Source organism: Dreissena polymorpha, chromosome 1 (assembly GCF_020536995.1).
Source record: "Dreissena polymorpha isolate Duluth1 chromosome 1, UMN_Dpol_1.0, whole genome shotgun sequence".
In the NCBI taxonomy this organism is placed as follows: Eukaryota; Metazoa; Mollusca; class Bivalvia; order Myida; family Dreissenidae; genus Dreissena; species Dreissena polymorpha.
In genome coordinates, this window is record NC_068355.1 from 21,058,318 (window position 1) to 21,078,977 (window position 20,660).

The 20,660-nt window shown below is 34.8% G+C and overlaps 2 protein-coding genes across 5 annotated transcripts in view; one reads left to right on the forward strand and one right to left on the reverse strand.

Annotated features, from left to right (window-relative positions):
• The window catches only part of LOC127873834 (fibroblast growth factor receptor 1-like), a 49,525-nt gene extending 41,192 nt beyond the window's left edge, over positions 1 to 8,333 (forward strand). For 2 of the 3 annotated variants that reach the window (XM_052417849.1, XM_052417865.1), the window contains exon 16: positions 346 to 8,333. In XM_052417849.1, coding sequence (XP_052273809.1) covers positions 346 to 523 — 178 coding nt within the window. In that variant the 3' untranslated portion in view covers positions 524 to 8,333. The remainder of the gene's footprint in view (positions 1 to 345) is intronic. The other variant, XR_008046402.1, reaches the window with a different exon arrangement.
• A 453-nt stretch (positions 8,334 to 8,786) lies between these two features.
• Positions 8,787 to 20,660, reverse strand: part of LOC127873824 (double-stranded RNA-specific editase 1-like) — a 108,713-nt gene continuing 96,839 nt past the window's right edge. For both annotated transcript variants that reach the window (XM_052417825.1, XM_052417834.1), the window contains 3 exons: positions 17,588 to 18,253; positions 16,995 to 17,255; positions 8,787 to 11,125 (listed from right to left, as the gene is read on the reverse strand). In XM_052417825.1, the coding sequence (XP_052273785.1) occupies positions 10,854 to 11,125; positions 16,995 to 17,255; positions 17,588 to 18,253 (1,199 nt within the window). In that variant the 3' untranslated portion in view covers positions 8,787 to 10,853. The remainder of the gene's footprint in view (positions 11,126 to 16,994; positions 17,256 to 17,587; positions 18,254 to 20,660) is intronic.

Consider the following 20,660-nt stretch of genomic DNA (forward strand, 5'->3'; position numbering starts at 1 on the left):
TCTCGTCACTAGGAGAGTGGAGAGTAACCACTCAATGGAAGGGTGGTGTGTCACCAGGCACTGGGGGGGATGGAGCATATCCTGTCTGTGTGAGGGTTGAGTGTATCCTGTCCATGAATGAAGGAATGTAATAGATAGCTGTGAGGGTTCTGACCCTAAAAATTACACTTTCTCTACAGCGACAAAGAACTTTGGAAGTATCAGAACTTTAAATGCTTCTATATTACTGAATAGAGAACACACAAATATGAAATTATTTTCAAAATAAGCATGATTTCGATAAAAAAAATCTGAAGAAACACACCATGTGACCTTATTTAAACTATCCAATGTTCTGGTTTCCAGCTACAACCTGATGTTGATGTGCTGGGCAGAGAATCCTGGAAACCGGCCCAGTTTTGTGGACATCCTGCAGACACTGACACACCTTGAGAGAGCAGCAGACACCCACGTTCACATAGACAGGCTGCCTGAGGGACTCAAGAATGCAGACATTGTGTCCAGTCTAGAGACCATCGCATAGGCAGGAGCAGCAGACATTGTGTCCAGTCTAGAGACCATCGCATAGGCATGAGCACATCAATTATTAGAAAAGATCTGTACAATTTGTTCTTTGTTTTCTTCTTTAAAAGCCATACACATTCGAAGGAAAATTATTGCACTTGTCTGTTTGACCGTCTGTTTGTATGAACATCTGTCCAAAATCTTGTGTTTTGAAATCCTCTTTAATGACTACATGGATCTCGTTCAAACTTTAACAGTTGAATGACCTCAATATGTGGATGATAGTAATTGAAGATTTTTGGCTGCGACCAGTTTGAGGAGAATTATGGCCCTTTGTTTTTCCTCTTTATGGCTTTTAGTCTACAGTGTTGTGTGTTAACAACTCCTCTCAAGCAGCTGTGGGGACCAACTTTTCAGACCTTAAGGATCTTAATGTGTAGATGATCTTAAGGAAGGAATATAAGCTGTGACCAGTTTTGCCAAGTTAAGTCGCTTTTTCTGTTTATGTCACCGAAATTTCAAACCCTAAAATGGCATTGAGTATCTGAGATTTTCACATGTACATGACCTTAATGTGTAAATGATTCTAAACAAAGGACTTTGGGAAGTTTTAAATACCTTGGTCTGTTTTTATGCCCGCGGTAGTGTGGCATATAGCAGTTGAACTGTCCGTCAGTATGTGTGTACAGAGTTATAGATATTTTTTGACCCATGGGGGTAAATACCCACACTTTTTAAAGCATGGGGGTAAATGGTCAAATTTTGCCTTGCTTGAAGGGTAATTTGCTAAAAGTAAAACAAGAATATAGCCGGGATACAGACAAGCTACTTTAATGATGTTAAACACAATTAACCATTAACTATGTGTATTCCTTCATAGTAATAGGTTTTTTAAAGTGTTTTTTTTTTTAAACTTGTATTGTTGGCAGATTTTACATTTAAGACGAACTTCGTCCTCACGTCCACCACCGTGAGCCACATACAACTTTTTTGGCAACTTTCAACAATTCTTTTATAAGCGTTTTAGTGTTACCTTTTTGATTTGAAAAAAGAGGAAATTAAACAATTCAGAATTGGCAGTACAATGTTATTACTTGATACAACTTTTGCCGTAAGTAATATGTTTTGGCTTCAAAGAAGCCATGCTGACCTCTTCATGTAATTTAATAAACACATAAGCGCTTGACTGTCTGTTAAAAAAATCAATACTAAATTTACCATGCGTCTAGATGTTACAGAGTATACATACCAACTAGCTAACTTTTTTTACAATCCAGCGCACAAATTAGCTCTTATGTTTACGATCTCATATTTTGGCGAAATACAATCAGCTGTTTATATTTTTTGTTTACAATGTACCCAGAGAATTTACAGCATTTGGGTAAGTCCAGATTGGCTTGCTTAAATGTACGCACAGAAATGATAAATTTAGCGTATCTTGATATTTCTAATGCGTATATTACGCTGATACGCAGATTATCTAGAACGCTGGTGTATGTCAGTCTGTCCGTTCGTCCGATAAAAAAAACTTTAACGTTGGCCATAACTTTTGCATTATTGAAGATAGAAACTTGATATTTGGCATGCATGTGTATCTCATCAAGCTGCACATTTTGAGTGGTGAAAGTTCAAGGTCAAGGTCATCCTTCAAGGTCAAAGGTCAAAAAAATAAAATAATTCAAAGCAGCGTTCTCATGAAGCTGCACATTTTGAATGGTGGAAGTTCAAGGTCAAGGTCATCCTTCAAGGTAAAAAGAACAAAACAATTTTCAAAGCGGCGTTCTCATGAAGCTGCACATTTTGAGTGGTTGAAGTTCAAGGTCAAGGTCATCCTTTAAGGTCAAAGGTTAAAAAAAAATAATCAAAGCGGCGCAATAGGGGGCATTGTGTTTCTGACGAACGCATCTCTTGTTGGATTATAAAATAATTAAGCCCAACAATGTTGTATATTCAACTCCTAATTAATTTCTAGCCAGAATTTACCCTTTCCGACTCACAAGCAAGTGAAAATGGCTATGTGCAAACAGCATAAAACCAGAACAGCCTGCGAGTAACTCGCAGTCTGTTCAGGATTTATTCTGTTTGCTGCTTACCAGTATCTAATGGTTGTTTAATTAAATTTAACTTTAAATTTAACTACAAATACATGAAAATACGTATTTAAGTGGTAAAGAATTAATACAGACTGTCACAGCTGAATGGCCTCAATGTGTAGATGATCATGAAGAAGTGATTTTTTTTTACCTACAAACACTTTTGTTTGAATTATTGTCTTTAATTTTTCCACGGTAGAATACCAGCATATAGTCCCGCAAAATGGGTGGACTGAACTCCTCTACAACTGTTAGAAGGATTTTGTTCAAAGTTTTAGAGTCGAACAACCTTAATGTGTAGAAGATCGTAAAGGAAAGAAGTTTGGCTGGGACCAGTTTCAGCAGCCAATTGTATAAATCTGGATAAATCTTTTTGTGTGGATAACTCTTTGTTATTTTAAATTTTTGGATATCCAATTTGGTTAGTGATTGTACAAAAAATGCATATCTGAACAGGTGAACGTTTTAGTTAAATTTTGGATAAGCTGTAGCCAAGGTATTTGACTTTGGTTATCTTTATCCGAATAAAGGATATCTTTTGGATTGGCTAAGGTTATCTATTTTTATTTTATGCTTTCTGGTGGTTTATAGAGAAATATCAGTGAATTATCTTTATCCGAATAAAGGTTATCTTTTGGATTGGCTAAGGTTATCCATTTTTATTTTATGCTCTCCGGTGGTTTATAGAGAAATATCAGTGAATGAAAACTGTTAATTTCACTGTTACAAACAGTGAAAATTAACAGTGAAAATTATCGATAATTTTCACTGTTTACTGTGAAATGACGTCATTTTTTTATGAAATGACGTCATTATCCCAGCAAAATTCTTTAGTTAAACTCCTTAACAATGTATATAACCTGTGAAAAAAAGCATAAAATAAAAAGAAAATGTGTTGGATTTGGCGGAATATCGATTTTAATTCACTCTTGATCATAGAAAAAATATATTTTCACTCGTGGGGCAAAATATTATTTTCTATGATCACTCGTGAATTAAAATTGATAATCCACCAAATCAAACAAATATCCTCTATGTATACGATTGGCTGAAGGCCATTTTTGTTTTTGTCTGCTGCATAGATGTGAGATTGGTCTGTATTCAAACATGTGTCTTGGGGGCATCAGTGTCTGTGACACATGTCTAATTAAATATCCAGACAGCAACTTTGTTTTGTTAAGACATTAAATTACCCACTTGTTTAACCTTTTCCCACTCAGTGGGAAGCAAAACGAAAATGGCTATGTGTAAACAGCATAAAACCAGAACAGCCTGCGAGTTACTCACAGTCTGTTCAGGTTTTATGCTGTTTGCTGATAATCAATATCTAAGGGTTGGAAATGAAGCCTTTTAAACTTGAATCTAGTAAGAAAGGTCTTAAATTAAATTTAACTTCCTAAGGGACTTCACATGCATCAAAATACTTATCTAAGTTTGTAAGGGCTAATGAAATATTATTCAAGATAAAAGATACTATTTGTGGTTTAAAGATTATTTTAATCAAAGTTTATCATTCCTAAAACCATTATTGTGTTTGATTCCTTCGGATAACATAAATTAATTTACAATAAAATGTCTTCGCTCGAAGCAAAACAGACATTTTTGTAGCACTTTTGTGCCTAACAAGAAATGATTTAAAAATCTTTTTGTAAAAACAAATGAATTTTAAAATTGTGTGGACATTTGATTTAATAAAAACAACAACATAGGATCCAAAGAAAGAAACCTAAGGCAAAAAAGCATTATCAATTTCAGAAATGCTACTGTCTCAAATCTTGTTTCAATGAGTTGGTTTAATAACTCATATTTCATTTTAATTGGACACCAAACGTTTATGGTGTTTTCTTATGTATTCAATGTGGGTATTTATTGTCTCAAATTTGTGTTTGTTATTAAATTACATTCGTTACTTTACATACGTGTAAAGCTTGTTCTGAGTTACTTGTGTTGCATACAAACACACATATAATAAGTATTGATTATACATTGCTATTGTGTGTGTGTGTGTTTTATATCCAAACTTCAAATATTTGACAATTGTTATAACACAATCTGAAATGAATCTATTACACCCAGATGTTATGATATATTTATTCTATGTTTAAAAAAGAGAAGGGTTTATCTTTTATCACAATGTAAATATATTAATATTGTGACACAGGCTTGATGCAGATTATAAAACTTAATTGGTGCAGCTGATTTAATATGCTATTCTTTGTTAATTAAAGAAAACATACACATATGATTTACTGAAGTTTATGATATTTTTGTTTTGCATTTTCATTGTATTTTTATTGAATATTTCCGCAGAATTACATTGTAAAAGTTATTACAAGCGTTTATCTTGGCAGTATAGTTGCCAGAGATGTGTTTATATTATTATGAATATGTAATATATGGCAAATGTGCAATTGATTTTGTAATATAAGTATTAGAATGCTTAATTGGCGTTTTGGTGGTTTATTTATTTTTTACTATTGTACATTTTTATTATCAGTTTTAGTTATAGCTTTTCTAAAGTTTGTATACAGCATAAAAGTTTAATCTGGAATAAATGTTGTATTAACACATTTTCTAACGAGGGTAATTTGGTGAGCTAGTATAAGCTGCTCTAATAGATGTACAATTTTTATTTATTTTATGTGTTAACCAACATTTACTTACTTAAATTCAGTGTATATTATTTGATTTTCTGAGTATTGACTTAAACACACACTAGTGAAAAACGAAAACTTATTAACGTAATGTTAAACACGTTGTATTGCTACGTTTTTATTATTAATTTGTAATATAAATTGTAGTGTTTTTTTGCTATTTATGTGTTGTTTATGAAATAATTTGATGATGTTTCTATGACAGACAAAGTGCATATATGATGAAGAAAAATTAATGGAGAATGACACATTGCTCAAACATGAAAATTTATTTCAAGTGTAAGATTGGGACTATACAAGGGTACCATTTTAGGATAATTACATACAATTGTTAAAGAGATATTATCTATAATGCCACAGTTGAATAATAATTGGAACCTTGTTATTTCTGGGACCTAGAACAATAAAATAATTTGAATTTCACATGTATGTACGTGCAGATTAGCACATTATTAATATCACAATCAATAATATATGAAGGTAAACACACATTTAAGTCCATAATATGTTTAAGTGTTAAGGCAAATGTTGATTAACTCATGAGATATCACATCTGTAAAACTAAGTTCCATGCAGGTAGTAAAACCTGTATTCAATCATCTGTATGTTAATAAATGTTTATAGTGTAGCAAAAACCATTCCATGTAAATTTAGTGCAGCAGGATATATTTAATAACATTTTGTTCCATAGTATGTCAGATTTAAGTTTTCAGTGTTGTGGAACGTTTAGGATTCCCATGTTTGTGATGCATTTTATTCGATAACATATCACTTGGTGTTGTTCTGCTAGTGGTTATTGTCCTGTGTTGTGAGGATGTACATTTGTTTTGTATGTGCTGAACTGTACATAGTTGAAATACACCGTACATATTTGCAATGCACCATACATAGTTGCAATGCACCATACATAGTTGCAATGAACCATACATAGTTGCAATGAACCGTACATAGTTGCAATGAACCGTACATAGTTGCAATGAACCATACATAGTTGCAATGAACTGTACATAGTTGCAATGAACTGTACATAGTTGCAATGAACTGTACATAGTTGCAATGAACTGTACATAGTTGCAATGAACCGTACATAGTGCAAGGGAGTTAAGTTTTTGTTCTGATTGCATAAGTTTTGTATTTAAGAATTGAATAGAATTATCAGCATTTCATCAGTGTTTGAAGGGGTTTATGCATAAATGAAGGGTTATTATTCTAGATAAACTGCTGGAATGAAGAAAATTGCTATTCAATACTGACAATAGTACTTATTGTACAATAATTAGCGGTATTTTAAACGATAGAAATTTGTCCCCTGTCGTAAGAACCTCATTACAATTTTGGTTTCAAAGAAGTTTTTTGAATATATAACAACAAGGCTGTGGATTAAAAAATGTAGTGGTTTCTATAGATCTAGTTACTTTTTAATGATTTGAAGAAAAATTAATCTTAATGTGATGTACAATTAGATATGCATTAAGTTACTTGTGTCTGTGATTTCATGCAACTTGGAAAACAAATTTATTATTTGACAAGAGAGTTCTGCAATTTTATGGAGACAGCTATCATACTTTTTACAAATGTGGTAAAATTGCAAATGCAGCTTTTATTTTCAAGTCATAATTAATAAGGACTATGCTACATGTAGAATGTGTACATCAATTAGATTTTAGTCTATTTTAACATGACATTGATGATGTTTCACATGATGACAACTAAACTGTTTCACATGATGGAGTGTAAATGTTCACATCTGGTCATAAGCAATATAACAAAGTTTTCATTTTTAGCCCACCTGAGCACAACGTGCTCATGGTGAGCTTTTGTAGTCGCTTTTTGTCCGTCGTCTGTCGTGCGCCGTCAACATTTGCCTTGTTAACTCTCTAGAGGCAACATTTATTGTCAGAAGATTCATCCCAATAATATCTTGGACGAGTTTGAAAATGATGCCGGTTGGTTGAAAAACATGGCCTCCAGGGGATGGGGCATTTTTCCTTATATGGCTATAGTAAATCCTTGTTTACACTCTAGAGGCCACATTTATTTTCCGATCTTCATGAAACTTGGTCAGAAGATCTGTCCCAATAATATCTTGTTATCTCAGGTGAGTGACTTTGGGCCTTTCAGGCCCTCTAGTTGATTAGTTTTCTTGCATATGATATATAGTTTGTAAAACAGCTTTCTTTGTAAGGTATGCACCAAAATTGATTTGGTAAAATTAGAATTGGTGTTTAAAAGACATGCTTCTGTAATTTTATTTGCATGTTTGTAATTTATAAATTTACAGTTGTCGGTTGTTTCCATATTAAAATAATGTTCATAGTCTTGAAGGTTATTTATTTCATGATTAAGTCTATTAGAATTTTTTATAATGGCCACTTTGTCTCTACCTCTATTAATAATGAGTGCAATCTGATATGTTTTCTTATATTAAGAATGTGACGGGTGTCATGCGAAAATGGGTATTATGTCATATGCAGCCTGGTCAGGAGATACCCTGCCAGCTAACGAGAACACAAAAGCATGCGTTACTTAATTTTACCCTTTCCCACATAGATAGGTTATTGACCCATTTGTAGTCCCTTAGAAAGTTACACTTAATTAAATACCTTTCTTACTAAATTCAAGTTTTACTTTCCAACCCTTGGTTAATGATGAGCAGCAAACAGCATAAAACCTGAACAGACTGCAAGTTACTCGCAGGCTGTTCTGATTTTATGCTGGTTGCAAGTCATTTTCACATTGATTCTTATGGGGGAAAATGTACACAGAGGGCAGCGTAGCATGTTATCAGACTGCACGATTGTGCAGACTGGTCTATAGCTACACTGGCCGCATATTCATAAGACCCATTTTTGCATGATGCTGCTTATATATACATTCTTGTATTTATGCTACTAGTCTTCCTCAAAAATTGTTGTGTGACTGCACTTTTGTAAGGAAGAGTTTTTAACCAAATGTTATGTTAAATGGGTGTTGTGTTCAAATTTTGTTCTCTGTACTGAATGATATTTCCAATTTAATGTTTTTGTTTGCACCATTTTTCTGATGTTTTTGCTTTTTATGTCAAAATAAAGTGGCACACTTATATTGCGTTGGTTGTTGTTATGAAAACTAAAGTGGCACACCACATACTGTGTTTCCTGTTCTTATGACAACAAGCAATATACTGCATTTTTAGCTCTCATGACATCTAAAGTGGTAACTGTGGACTCTGTTGATCTCATGACAACTATAATGGCACACAAAATAATGTTTGTTACTCCAATGACAAGTACAATGGCACACTTTAAACTGCGCATGTTGTTCTCAAGAAATTTAAAGCGGCACACTTCGTGTTAGGAAAAAATCTAGAATTCCAGGTAAGAAATTGAAAAGAATGCTTCCAATTTTAAAAACTTTGAAGATCAGATTAATTTGATCACCCAAAGAAAACATTGTTTGCTTAATCCAAGATGTATAAAACAACTCTTGATAGCACAATATGGTATACTTTTCAATTTGATGTCTGTATTTTGAAAATATGAACAACTATATTACAAAGTTTTGTTTTATTTATTACCACGATTATTGATCGAAAGAACTTTACATACAAATTTAATGATAAAATGTTGACAAATAATGAAAAATGCTGACTAAATAATTGACATCATGTGATGAATGGGATGACATAACTGCACAATGTTTCTTTACACTCTGAATTTTGTACCGAAACAGTCAAAACATGAAGACAAAAATTGGTTGGATTATCTTAATTAAAATAAAACCGAACGGAAGTACATACATTATCTGAGAGGTAGGGAGTTAACTCCCTTACAACATTTGTTTACATGGGTTTTTATTTTGTACACACAGCTAAGGTATACAGGCCATCTGCCCAGACTTGCAGAAATACAGCAAACAAGAATTCTAGTGTTGATGTCGCTCAAGATTCAACATTTAACCCTTTCCCACTAAGAGGCTAAGTGTAAATGACTATGTGCAAACAGCATAAAACCAGAACAGCCTGCAAGTATCTCGCAGTCTGTTCAGGTTTTATACTATTTGTTGCTCATCAGTAACTAAGGGTTGGACATAAACCCTTTAAAACTTGAATCTTGTAAGAAAGGACTTCGATTAAATGAACCTTTCTAAGGGACTACAAATGCATGAAAATGCATATCTACCGGTACGTGGTAAGGGGTTGAATGATTTGAACAAAATAGTATGGCATGAAGATAATTACAATGCATGCTACTTTGTATGAAAAGATAAATTTACAAGAAATGTGTTTTTCAGAAACACAATGCTCCCTACTGAGCCGCTTTGATTTATTTATTTTTGTTTTTTAAAACATCCCTTTAAAAATATTACTTCCCTTGTAAAAATGATCTGTACCTGCCAAATGATAAATATAAATTATCTCCCTTTACAGCTTGTTACTTCATTTATATTTGTTTTTTTGACCTTTGACTTTGAATGATGATCTTGACCTTTCACCACTCAATCTGTGCAGCTCCATGAGATACACATGCCTGCCAAATATCAAGTTGCTATCTTCAATATTGCAAAAGTTATGGCCAATGTCAAAGTGTTTGGACGGTCAGACGGACAGAAAGTTCAAATGCAATATGCCACCCTACCAGGGGAATAAAAACACTAATGGCGTCTGTTATTCCAAGGACAATGTGAGAATCTGACCCCACTTGTGGTTTCATAATCTCTACAAACATGGATAAATGATGATCAAAAACTAGATTTTGTTTCTAATGAACAATGATTTTGAGCACATCACACATTTTGGGTCAACATCTACTGAAATTCCACCAAAAACAATGTTTAAAACATTTAAAGAATAAAATGACAATAACAAGCTAACAACATATGATAAAAATGGAAGAAAAGCAATTAAGCAAGAAAACCTTCAAAAGAACAAGACATTTGTTCAACTCTGTATCTTCAAGTCAAAGAATATACATGGAAACACTGTGTGGTGCTGACAATCTGTTATCACTATAAACAATAGGATCCAAAATCACAGTCACTAGACTATTGAAGATACAATAATACAAATTCAAATTAATAGTAAAAATTGAAAAAAACAATAAGATTAATGCTTGTAAAAAATGAATAATTTGTAAAAACTAAAAATGCTCTTTTCTGTGCATTAACTCTAGGAAAAAACAAATGACAAAATTAACAAATGTATACAGAATGATCAAGACATGTTCAACAACCATTATAAAACGATAGTATATAATCTAGCATAATTGAAAATCATAAACATAATGTTCAACTCCAGTAAAAACTTGAGTACATTTAAAATTTTCAGCATGATTTCCCAAATAATGCGAGATTTTAATGAATACATTTATTTGGTAATCTTCTAGAAAATTATATTTTAGATGTATTACTTATTTATTATTTTCAATCAAGCTTTATACTTGTACTTTTGGTCACAACAAAGTTACTCTAATTGTTGTATCAACTGAAACTGCACTTAGTCAAAATAACCCATAATTTATATAACCAGGAAATAAACTGCCTACATAATTTTCAGTTTGACAGGTTTTGGTGGAATCCAGAATCACCACTTCCACATCACAAGGTCATTAAGCCTAATTGCCTGTCACAATCCTCCGAGTGAATTAACCTCCGAGACCACAAACTCATCCTGCTCTATTGGCTTCTTAACCCAGATTCCGAGGCCATTTTTGACAAAATGTTCGGCCATCTTGTTTTTCGTGTCGTGGTACTGCTTATTCATGGCCTTGAGTTCCCCGTACACGCTCGTCTTCTTGGTCATCTCGACCCGGGTCTGGAGGCGACCTTGAAGGCGAAGGAAGCGTTTGAGAAGTTCCCGTTTACAGAGGCGCGACTCCTCACCGGCCTCCTGCTTGCCTGAAAAACAGCATCAACTGAATGTTTAGTTTAAACCTATATATTGTCCCCCTACCGGTGAAACCGGAGGGGACTTATGGTTTGCACTCTCTGTGTTAGTCAGTCAGTCAGTCTGCCTGTCAGTCTGTCCGTCACACTTTTCTTGATCCTGCGATAACTTTAAAAGTTCTTCATATTTTTTCATGAAACTTGAAACATGGACAGATGGCAATACATGTATGGAGATTATGCACATCATTTTATTTTGTTCCTACGTCAAGAATTCTGGTTGTTTTGATAACATATATGTAAAATAAATAATCTCAAAATAGTTGAATTTCACCGGCAGGGGACATCATTGCTTTGCAATAGTCTTATTTTAGCTCGATTGCATCATGAAAGCTAAATGTTAATCAAACCTGAACCACGCATAATACCCAATTTGACGCATTTGTTGTTTCTTACCTTTTTTAAAATTAAATAACGGATCTTTCTTTAGATATTCAGATTTTCAAGGCTTAAATTCCATCCTTAAGATACTGATTAGCAGCAAACAGCATAATACCTGAACAGCCTTAGAGTAACTCGTAGGCTGTTCTGGTTGTATCCTGATTGGATATAACCATTTTTACATTGCTTCTGATGGGGGAAATGGTTAAGAAACAAATTTATTCCTTAACAATAGATTTATAGTTTCCCTTAAAAAAATGAACAGTAAGTTTACATTAAGAAATATACATACAAAAGTAAGTTTTTTTGCTTTAAAAGTAGGGATTAAAGAGGTTAACCGGTTAACCTACCGAAACGACCAGTTAACTGGTAAAATTTTCAAGAAAAGGTTAAGCTGGAAAAAAATAATTGATTATTTTTTTTTTTATGGAATAATTCGTATGAGTTAACTTTTTTCGCGTGGCATACTGCCAACTTGAGCTGGCGACTAGTAAGAACAACATGCCGCACCATCGGCAGTAATAAATAAAGTGTCAACAATCAAAGCAATAAAGCAATTAATCAATACCTTTGTAATAACAAATAGGGGGTACGTTTTGATAACTGACACTATTGGTCTTTTGACTCTCTAAAATTTAACTAGCGAACTGCCATGAGTGGGAGCTATTAGCGGAGATGTAATTGAACTCGCGATAAAAAACATTTAAGACATTTGACGGGTTATTTTAAGGTTTTGTTAACCAATATCCAACACTGATTGCTCGCGAAAATACCGTATTTATAAGTAACAATTTGATGAAGAATTGCATTCCAAGTTACAATCTTTACGAGTTAACGTCGTTTTTGTTTATCAAAAAATAATATCATTAAGTACATCCAACGATTCGACCATTACCGTCCGATGCAAGTTTTATTTAAGAAAGCAAATTATTAACTAATTAAATAATTAAACATCAATTAAAAATATTTTAAACAAGAGGGCCTGAAAGGCCCAAAGTCGCTCACCTGAGATAACAAGACATTATTGGGACAAATCTTCTGACCAAGTTTCACGAAGCTCGGAAAATAAATGTGGCCTCTAGAGTGTTAACAAGGTTTTACTATAGCCATATAAGGAAAAATACCCCGCCCCCTTGCAGCCATGTTTTTCAACCAACCGGCATCATTTTTGAACTCTTCCAAGATATTATCGGGATGAATCTTCTGACCAAGTTTCATGAAGATCAGACAATAAATGTGGCCTCTAGAGTGTTAACAAGATTTTACTATAGCCATATAAGGAAAAATGCCCCGCCTCTTGGAGGCCATTTTTTTCAAGCAAACATAATTATTTTCAAACTTATCCAAGATATCATTGAGACCAATCTTCTGACCAAATGTCATGAAGATTGGACAATAAATGTGGCCTCTATAGAGTGTTAACAAGGTTTTACTATAGCCATTTAAGGAAAAATGCCCCGCCCCTGGTGGCGATGTTTTAAAGCAACCAAAACCATTTTCGAACTCATCCAAGATATTATTGGGACAAATCTTCTGACCAAGTTTCATGATGATCGGAAAATAAATGTGACCTCTTGAGTGTTTACAAGGTTTTACTATAGCCATATAAGGAAAATAGCCCCGCCCCCGTGGTGGCCATGTTTTTCAACCAACCAGCATCATTTTTGAACTCGTTCAAGATATTCCTGCAATGAATCTTCTGACCGAGTTTCATGAAAATCGGACTATAAATGTGGCCTCTAGAGTTTTAACAAGATTTTACTATAGCCTTATATAGCCATATAAGGAAAAATGCCCCGCCCCTATGTGGCCATGTTTTTCAAGCAAACGTAACCATTTTCGAACTCATCCAAGATATCATTAAGACAAATCTTCTGACCATATTTCATCAAGATTGGACAATAAATGTGGCCTCTAGAGTGTTAATATACACTGTAACTCCAATATAGCACGGTCAGTGGGGTCCAAGCCGCTAAACAGCGTTATAACGGATCCGCGTTATAAGTTTTGAGCTCATTTACCGCAGGGCGCTATAAAAAAACAGGTATAGAATAGCCTATAATATAGGTCATGTATATTGCCATGCTGTGTTGACACAAATACATGCATATAAACCAAATTGTATCGATAACAGTATACATACCGCTTTTCTTATGTACACATTTATCCGATAATCCAATAAAATTGCAACATCACTTAAAAAATAATAATCTTGAACATTAATGACGATATATGTTTAAGAAATTGGTAAACACAACCGTACGCATATATGACATTTTCAGAAGTGTTAAAAGTACAGTGCATTATGGGGCAGAGCTTTCATTGGACGAGCAACTTTAAATTTAGAATTAATGCAATACGATTCATGTACAAAAAATTGTTTTATTGCGTCATACGCATGCAAAAAACGTGTTTCCCGGGGACTTTCTGATACCGCGCGAAAATGAAAGTGAAACTCTGTTAACAATTACCGGTACACTGCGTTCGCATGTAAATAAATCGTCTGCATTATTTAATTTCTTATACACGAACTGAAAGATTAAATGACATAATACTAGAATGATAATGAAATGAAAGAAAAAGTTGTTTTTTACAGTGGGCAGTATATTTCACAGCCGCTCATTTAATATAGTCAAACTGCAACCATATCAAAGTAAAAATGTTTCAATCGTTTTGAATTACTTTAATTGTATAACTATCCCGCTTGCACTTAACTTATGGAAATTATCGCACTGAACCGCTCTGATGAGGAATACATGTAATAAACACTAACACGCGAGTTTTTCACACCTTTATTGACATTACACAACAGATTAACACCAATTAGCTGTCGGTGTTGTTTAACCTCGAGGCGATTATAAATGGTTCAACGGACGGTTGAATAAAGCAATCAACATGTGATTGCCGCCATCTTTGAATTGTCTGAAAATACATGAAGTTGCATAATACAGATTTGAATCAGAAATCAAATGGAAGGTTGGAGAAAAAATGGGATTCAAGCACCCCCCGCGTTATATTGGATTCAGCGTTATAACGGAGCGCGTTATATTGGAGTTACAGTGTAGTATAATTTAAATTATTAATTAAACTCTTGTTTAATATATATAAATATAGTTTTACTATAGCCATATTAGGAAAAATGCCCCGCCCCCTGGCGGCCATGTTTTCCAACCAACCGGCATCATTTTCGAACACATCCAAGATATTATTGGGATAAATCTTATGACCAAGATTCATGATGATTGGACAATAAATGTTGCCTCTAGAGTTTTAACAAGATTTTACTATAGCCATATAAGGAAAAATACCTCGCCCTTTGGCAGCCATGTTTTTCAAGCAAAGGTTACCTTTTTTTAACTCATGCAAGATATCAGTGGGACAAATCTTCTGGCCAAGTTTCATGAAGATCGGAAAATAAATGTGGCCTCTAGAGTGTTATCAAGGTTTTACTAAAGCCATATAAGGAAAAATGCCCCGCCCCCTGGCGGCCATGTTTTTCAACCAATCGGCATCATTTTCGAACTCTTCCAAGATATTATTGGGATGAATCTTTTGACAAAGTTTTATGAAGATCAGACAATAACTGTAGCCTCTAGTGTTAACAAGATTTTACTATAGCCATATAAGGAAAAATGCCCCGCCCCTTGGCAGCCATGTTTTTTCAAGCAAACGTAACCATTTTTGAACTCATCCAAGATAATATTGACACCAATCTTCTGACCAAATTTCATGAAGATTGGACAATAAATGTGGACTCTAGAGAGTTAACAAGGCAAATGTCGACGCCGCACGACGGACAACGGACAAAAAGTGATCACAAAAGCTCACCATGAGCACATTGTGCTCAGGTGAGCTAAAAAACCGTTAAATTTAGTATTTGTGTATTTGCTTAAAATCTTCACGCTATGGTACGTTAACAAACATACATAACTATCAGTATTTGAGATCATAATACTTAGTTACTATGCTATGAAATAAATGTACTGATTATATTAAAGGGATCTTTTCACGGTTTGGTAAATTGACAAAATTGAAAAAAGTTGTTTCAGATTCGCAAATTTTTGGTTTATTTATGATATTTACTGAACATTTGCCATGGTCTAATATAGCCATTGAATAATTTGGAGAGTTCTGTTGTTGTTGTTTAAATTTGTGAAACTACGGAGATTGCTTATATAGCGTATAAAATACGCATTTAATTTATGCTTGGCAGGATAGCTCAGCTGACTAATGCGTTTTTACTGCAGGATTCCAGGGGTCACTGGTTCGAACCCTGCTGCGGGCTACATTTTTTTTCCTTTTTTAAATTTTATTTTTGATTTTTTTACTGGAGCTTTTAAAATTTAATGTTTACATTTATCAATATAAAGCATTTAATGACAAACTTCAAAACATGCCAAAATCTGTGAAAAGGCCCCTTTAAAAAATTCAACTTACATTTCGTTCAAAGTTAATTTTATTTGCATTCATGTCCTTTATTTTACACACATATCTTATTGTATAATGAAAATCAAACAATACAAGAAGAAATGCGGATTCGTACAACACACATAACCCACTTTACGTCGCATTGAAAGGGGAAAAAAATAATCCTGTATTAGGCCAATTTGAGTTTCAAAAATTATATCAGAATGAACAAAGGAACACGCCAGTTTTGTAAGCGATACGACGCGAACGTAATATAAGCGGCCCAACCCAAAATAAGTTAATAACACGTAAAAATGAACATTGTGTAGTTCTTTAATTTTTTACCCCTATGCATTTACGCAGGAAAAATAAATAAAATATATATCATACATTACAAAATTATGACAATAATTTGTATAGTACATTTTAATACAAAACAATCATGTAATCAACGCAAGCCATTCCAAATTTGAAATTACTTTTGTTTCTACAGAGCGGTTTGAGCGGTATGACATTGTTTACTTACTCTTAATCATTTTAACTAATTAACGTGTTTCGGTTAACCGGTTAATAACCAGTTACAAAAAACGGTTAACCAATTAATGATTTTTGTAATCTTGCATCCCTATTTTTAAGTGAATATGAACAATAAGAAATAAGTATGCAAAGAAGATTTATATTTCAATGTAAAAGTGGTACAGTAGGTTTACACTAACAAATGATCATAGAACAGTATAAAACAAATATGAACAGCAGGTTAACACAAAGAAATGAACTTAACCCATTTATGCCTACGTCTAGAAAAAAGGCCTTGGCAAACAGCGTAGACACAGATGAGGTCATCATGGTCTGCGCTATTAGCTTAAAGGAATTTCTGTAAGAAATATTCTAAATATAGAAATAAATAAACTAGACATCCCTATTTTGGAAATAAATTGATCCAATTTAGAAGGATGGGAGAGTCCACTAGGCATAAGTTGGTTAAACAATAGGTAAACTTAATCTTAAGAAAAATGCTCAAACTCTTGCCAACCTGTGGTCATGTTGATGATCTCCAACTCAGCGTCCCCCTCAGACCAGTTGACGGCAAAGTTGGGCGCCTTCACAAGCTGCCTCTGCTCGGGGTTGTTGATGCCGCTCAGGTTGGGCTTGTTGAGGCGGTACGGCCCTTCCACCCCCTCTATGGTTGCTAGGCGATTGTAGAGCGCCCTCTGCAGGTGCTCGCTGTGGTAGAGTGAGCCCAGGATAATGCTGTCAATGTAGATAGGACCCACATACAGGCCCATGAGAGCACCTGCAACAAGGGACAGTAGTTGGAATAGAAAACTAACATCAGAGTTGTCTTTACTTTCTGTCAGATATATTAAATGCTGTAATAATGGGAACAAATAGACCAAGAATTAGGACAAAATGACATCACACAAGATCTTTAAGTATTTTTATTTCAAAAGGTTTGGCTCTCTAAGCATGTGTTATTCAGGATAAAACTGTGTGTAATTTTATATAGGATAGAGTAGCTCCAGACCAGACATTTTGCTTTGATGCTTAAAAACAGTGACCATGTAGAAGCATAATCATTTCAAGATCATAAACTTTATAGATGAACACAACTGTAACCCATTTTACCTTGAATGCCTAGAAGATTCCATCGCGCAATCTTGTCACTACAGGACATCGTCAGTAGCCTCTCTCCCTGCATCACCCCGTCCCACGTCTGAACACTGACCGTGGCCTTCACCGGGATAGTTCCCTCCCCTGACTCTATTTTGGTCCTCAACTGCCCTCGGGCTTTTCTGTTCGGATGTTTATCGCCACCCTCGTTTTCCTCCCCCTTGCCATGTGGTGAGAATATCCGTGAATCCCCGCATGGCGCGGTACTGATGTACAAATGCAGTTTCACACCATCCTTCAACTTATAACCATCCTCACCAGGTTCAAATATCGACTCCTGTTTCGCAGATTCGTCACCAGACGCAAGTAACTCCAGCTGTGAGTACAGAAATCGCAGCACGCACCTGCGAGACAAGATCTCCGCGTGGAAGTCGTTCACACACATGCCCTGGTCACTGAGGTGCTCCCCGTTGATACACTTGGTGCCCGAGGTGACACACAGCACCCTTGAGGCTTCCAGGTTGTCTCCCCTGGTCATCACCATGCCGGCCAGCACCTTGCGTCGGGCGTACTGCGATGTGAGATTGTCAGTGAGCTGGGCAAACTTATCCTGCACCAGTTTGGCCACATGGTCCGCTAACGCTGAGTACGTCTCGCCACTATTGTTCACTGGCTGGGCACCTGCAACAAGTAGGTTTCAAATTAATTGCAATTGTTTTTCTGGTCAACAATTAGACGTTTTGACCCGTTTGTAGTCCCATAGAAAATCAAATTTAACTTAGGACCTTTCTTGCTAGATTCAAGTTTCAAAGGCTTAATTTCCAACCATAAGATACTGCATGATGAGCAGCAAACAGAATAAAACCTGAACTGCCTGCAAGTTACTCTAAGGCTGGTTTCATGCTGGTTGCATAAAGCCATTTTCATTTGACTTCTGAGAAGGAAAGGGTTAAGGTACTGCAGTCATATCACAGCAGTCAGTGGACCTACCCATATTTGTTACTAATTAACCCTTTGCATGCTGGGAAATATGTCGTCTGCTAAAATGTTGTCTGCTCAATTTCTAAAAAAAGCATTTTCTTCAATTTTTTTCAAAGAATACTATCCGAATAGCAAACAGTTTGGATCCAGATGAGACATCACGTTCTGTGGCGTCTCATCTGGATCCAAACTGTTTGCAAAGGCTTTCAAAATTCGGTTCCCGCACTGAAAGAGTTAAGCTTAGCAGAGTTAAGCAGGTTACCAATACAAGGAGTACATACCGTACTTAAGCCAATTAATGACAACTGTCTGGTTTAAATCAATGGCAGGAGCAGTTTGGCCATAGAAATAATTTCCTGACTAATCCCAACACAGGCCAGGCCTAGTGCCACAGATTAACAACAACCCAGAACTCTGCAAACTAACCTAGCCAGGAAGAATATAATAAGTATATTTGGTACAATATTTTGTTTAAATCAGTGCTGCATATGAGGAAAACTGTCAATTGATAATTATAAGACACATGCTCTTTTTTCTTTCAATAATAATAATAATGTGAACTTGATTTTTATGCCCCCGGTAGGGTGGCATATAGCAGTTGAACTGTCCGTCAGTCAGTATGTCAGTCTGTCTGTCCGTCTGAAAAAAACTTTAACATTGGCCATAACTTTTTAAATATTGAAGATAGCACCTTGATATTTGGCATGCATGTGTATCTCATGGAGCTGCACATTTTGAGTGGTAAAATTTCAAAGTGAACATCATCATTCAAGGTTTAGGGTCGAAAAAACAAAGTCAAGGGAAGTAATAAGCTTTAAATGGACATAGTTATCTGACCTGCCCACGTATATATTTGTGTTAAATAAATCAAAGCGGCGCAGTAGGCAGCATTGTGTTTCTGACAAACACATTGTGGTAAAAGGTCAAGGTCAACTTTTACGGTCTACGGTAAAAAATACAGATTTAAGGGAAGTAATAAGCTTTAAAAAGGGAGAAAATTATACAATATTGAACATAGCCACTTTATATATTTGGCATGCATGTGTATCTCATGGCGCTGCACATTTTGAGTGGTGAATCTACAGTCACGGTAGTGGGTCTTAATTATTTGCTACTAAAAATAGAGATTTGTTACAGACAATTATTTTCAAGGGAAGTAATTTATATAATTATAAATCTCATATTATATATTTCCTTACCAAGAATTGAAGTTCTTTTCACAGTTACTGTACAGATTTATTATTTTGATTATTTATAACCCAAATGATTGTTTTTTTTTAAAAATGATATCATTATAATTTCTTTGATGTTCATTTCATACCTGTGGACTTATGTCCATAGATACATGATCAACTCTGGCTAAGATCTCTTTTAAACCACAGGCCTTGGCTGTCAGTGATGTCTGACATGGTCATAATTGACTGTGAGACCCCCCCCCCCCCTCTTGGTTGGATCGGACAAAATTCAAGGAAAGTAATAACCTTTAAAGGGAGATGATTTCTATACCTGCAAAATGATAAATATAAATTTTATTTCAATGCGGCGCAGTAGGGGGCATTGTGTTTCTGACAAACACATCTCTTGTTTTAATTATGGAACTTGTCTGCATAATAAACATCCTAAAAATAATGTGCTAGTGTTTTCAGAAACATGCTTAAAGTACACCTAACCAACACTTATCATTACTTGTCAAAGTCACTATTTTTATGATATTGGTTAAACAACAAGCAGAAAGTCTCAAGAGAGTATTCACACAAGATAGAAGTGCTAGAGGAGTTAACCAATAACATCAAGCAATTTATGATACTCGCTTACATTCCAAAACATTGAGAACATTTACGATGCAATTTTTTGTTTTAGTTCTGCTACCTTGTTGTCCCTCATTGCTCATTATTTTTTTTCTAGAAACACATGACACAACCAATTACATCATGTCAATACTTGAAGTACATTAAACTGAATTTTCCAAGCAGAAAATACCACATTACATTTCAACTAGAAATACAGAAAACACTTTTCACAGATGAATGGAAGTAAGCTCACAAATCATAGAAACTAGCCAAGATGAATCCTAACTCATTTATTAAACTTTTTTTTCCAAAGTCCA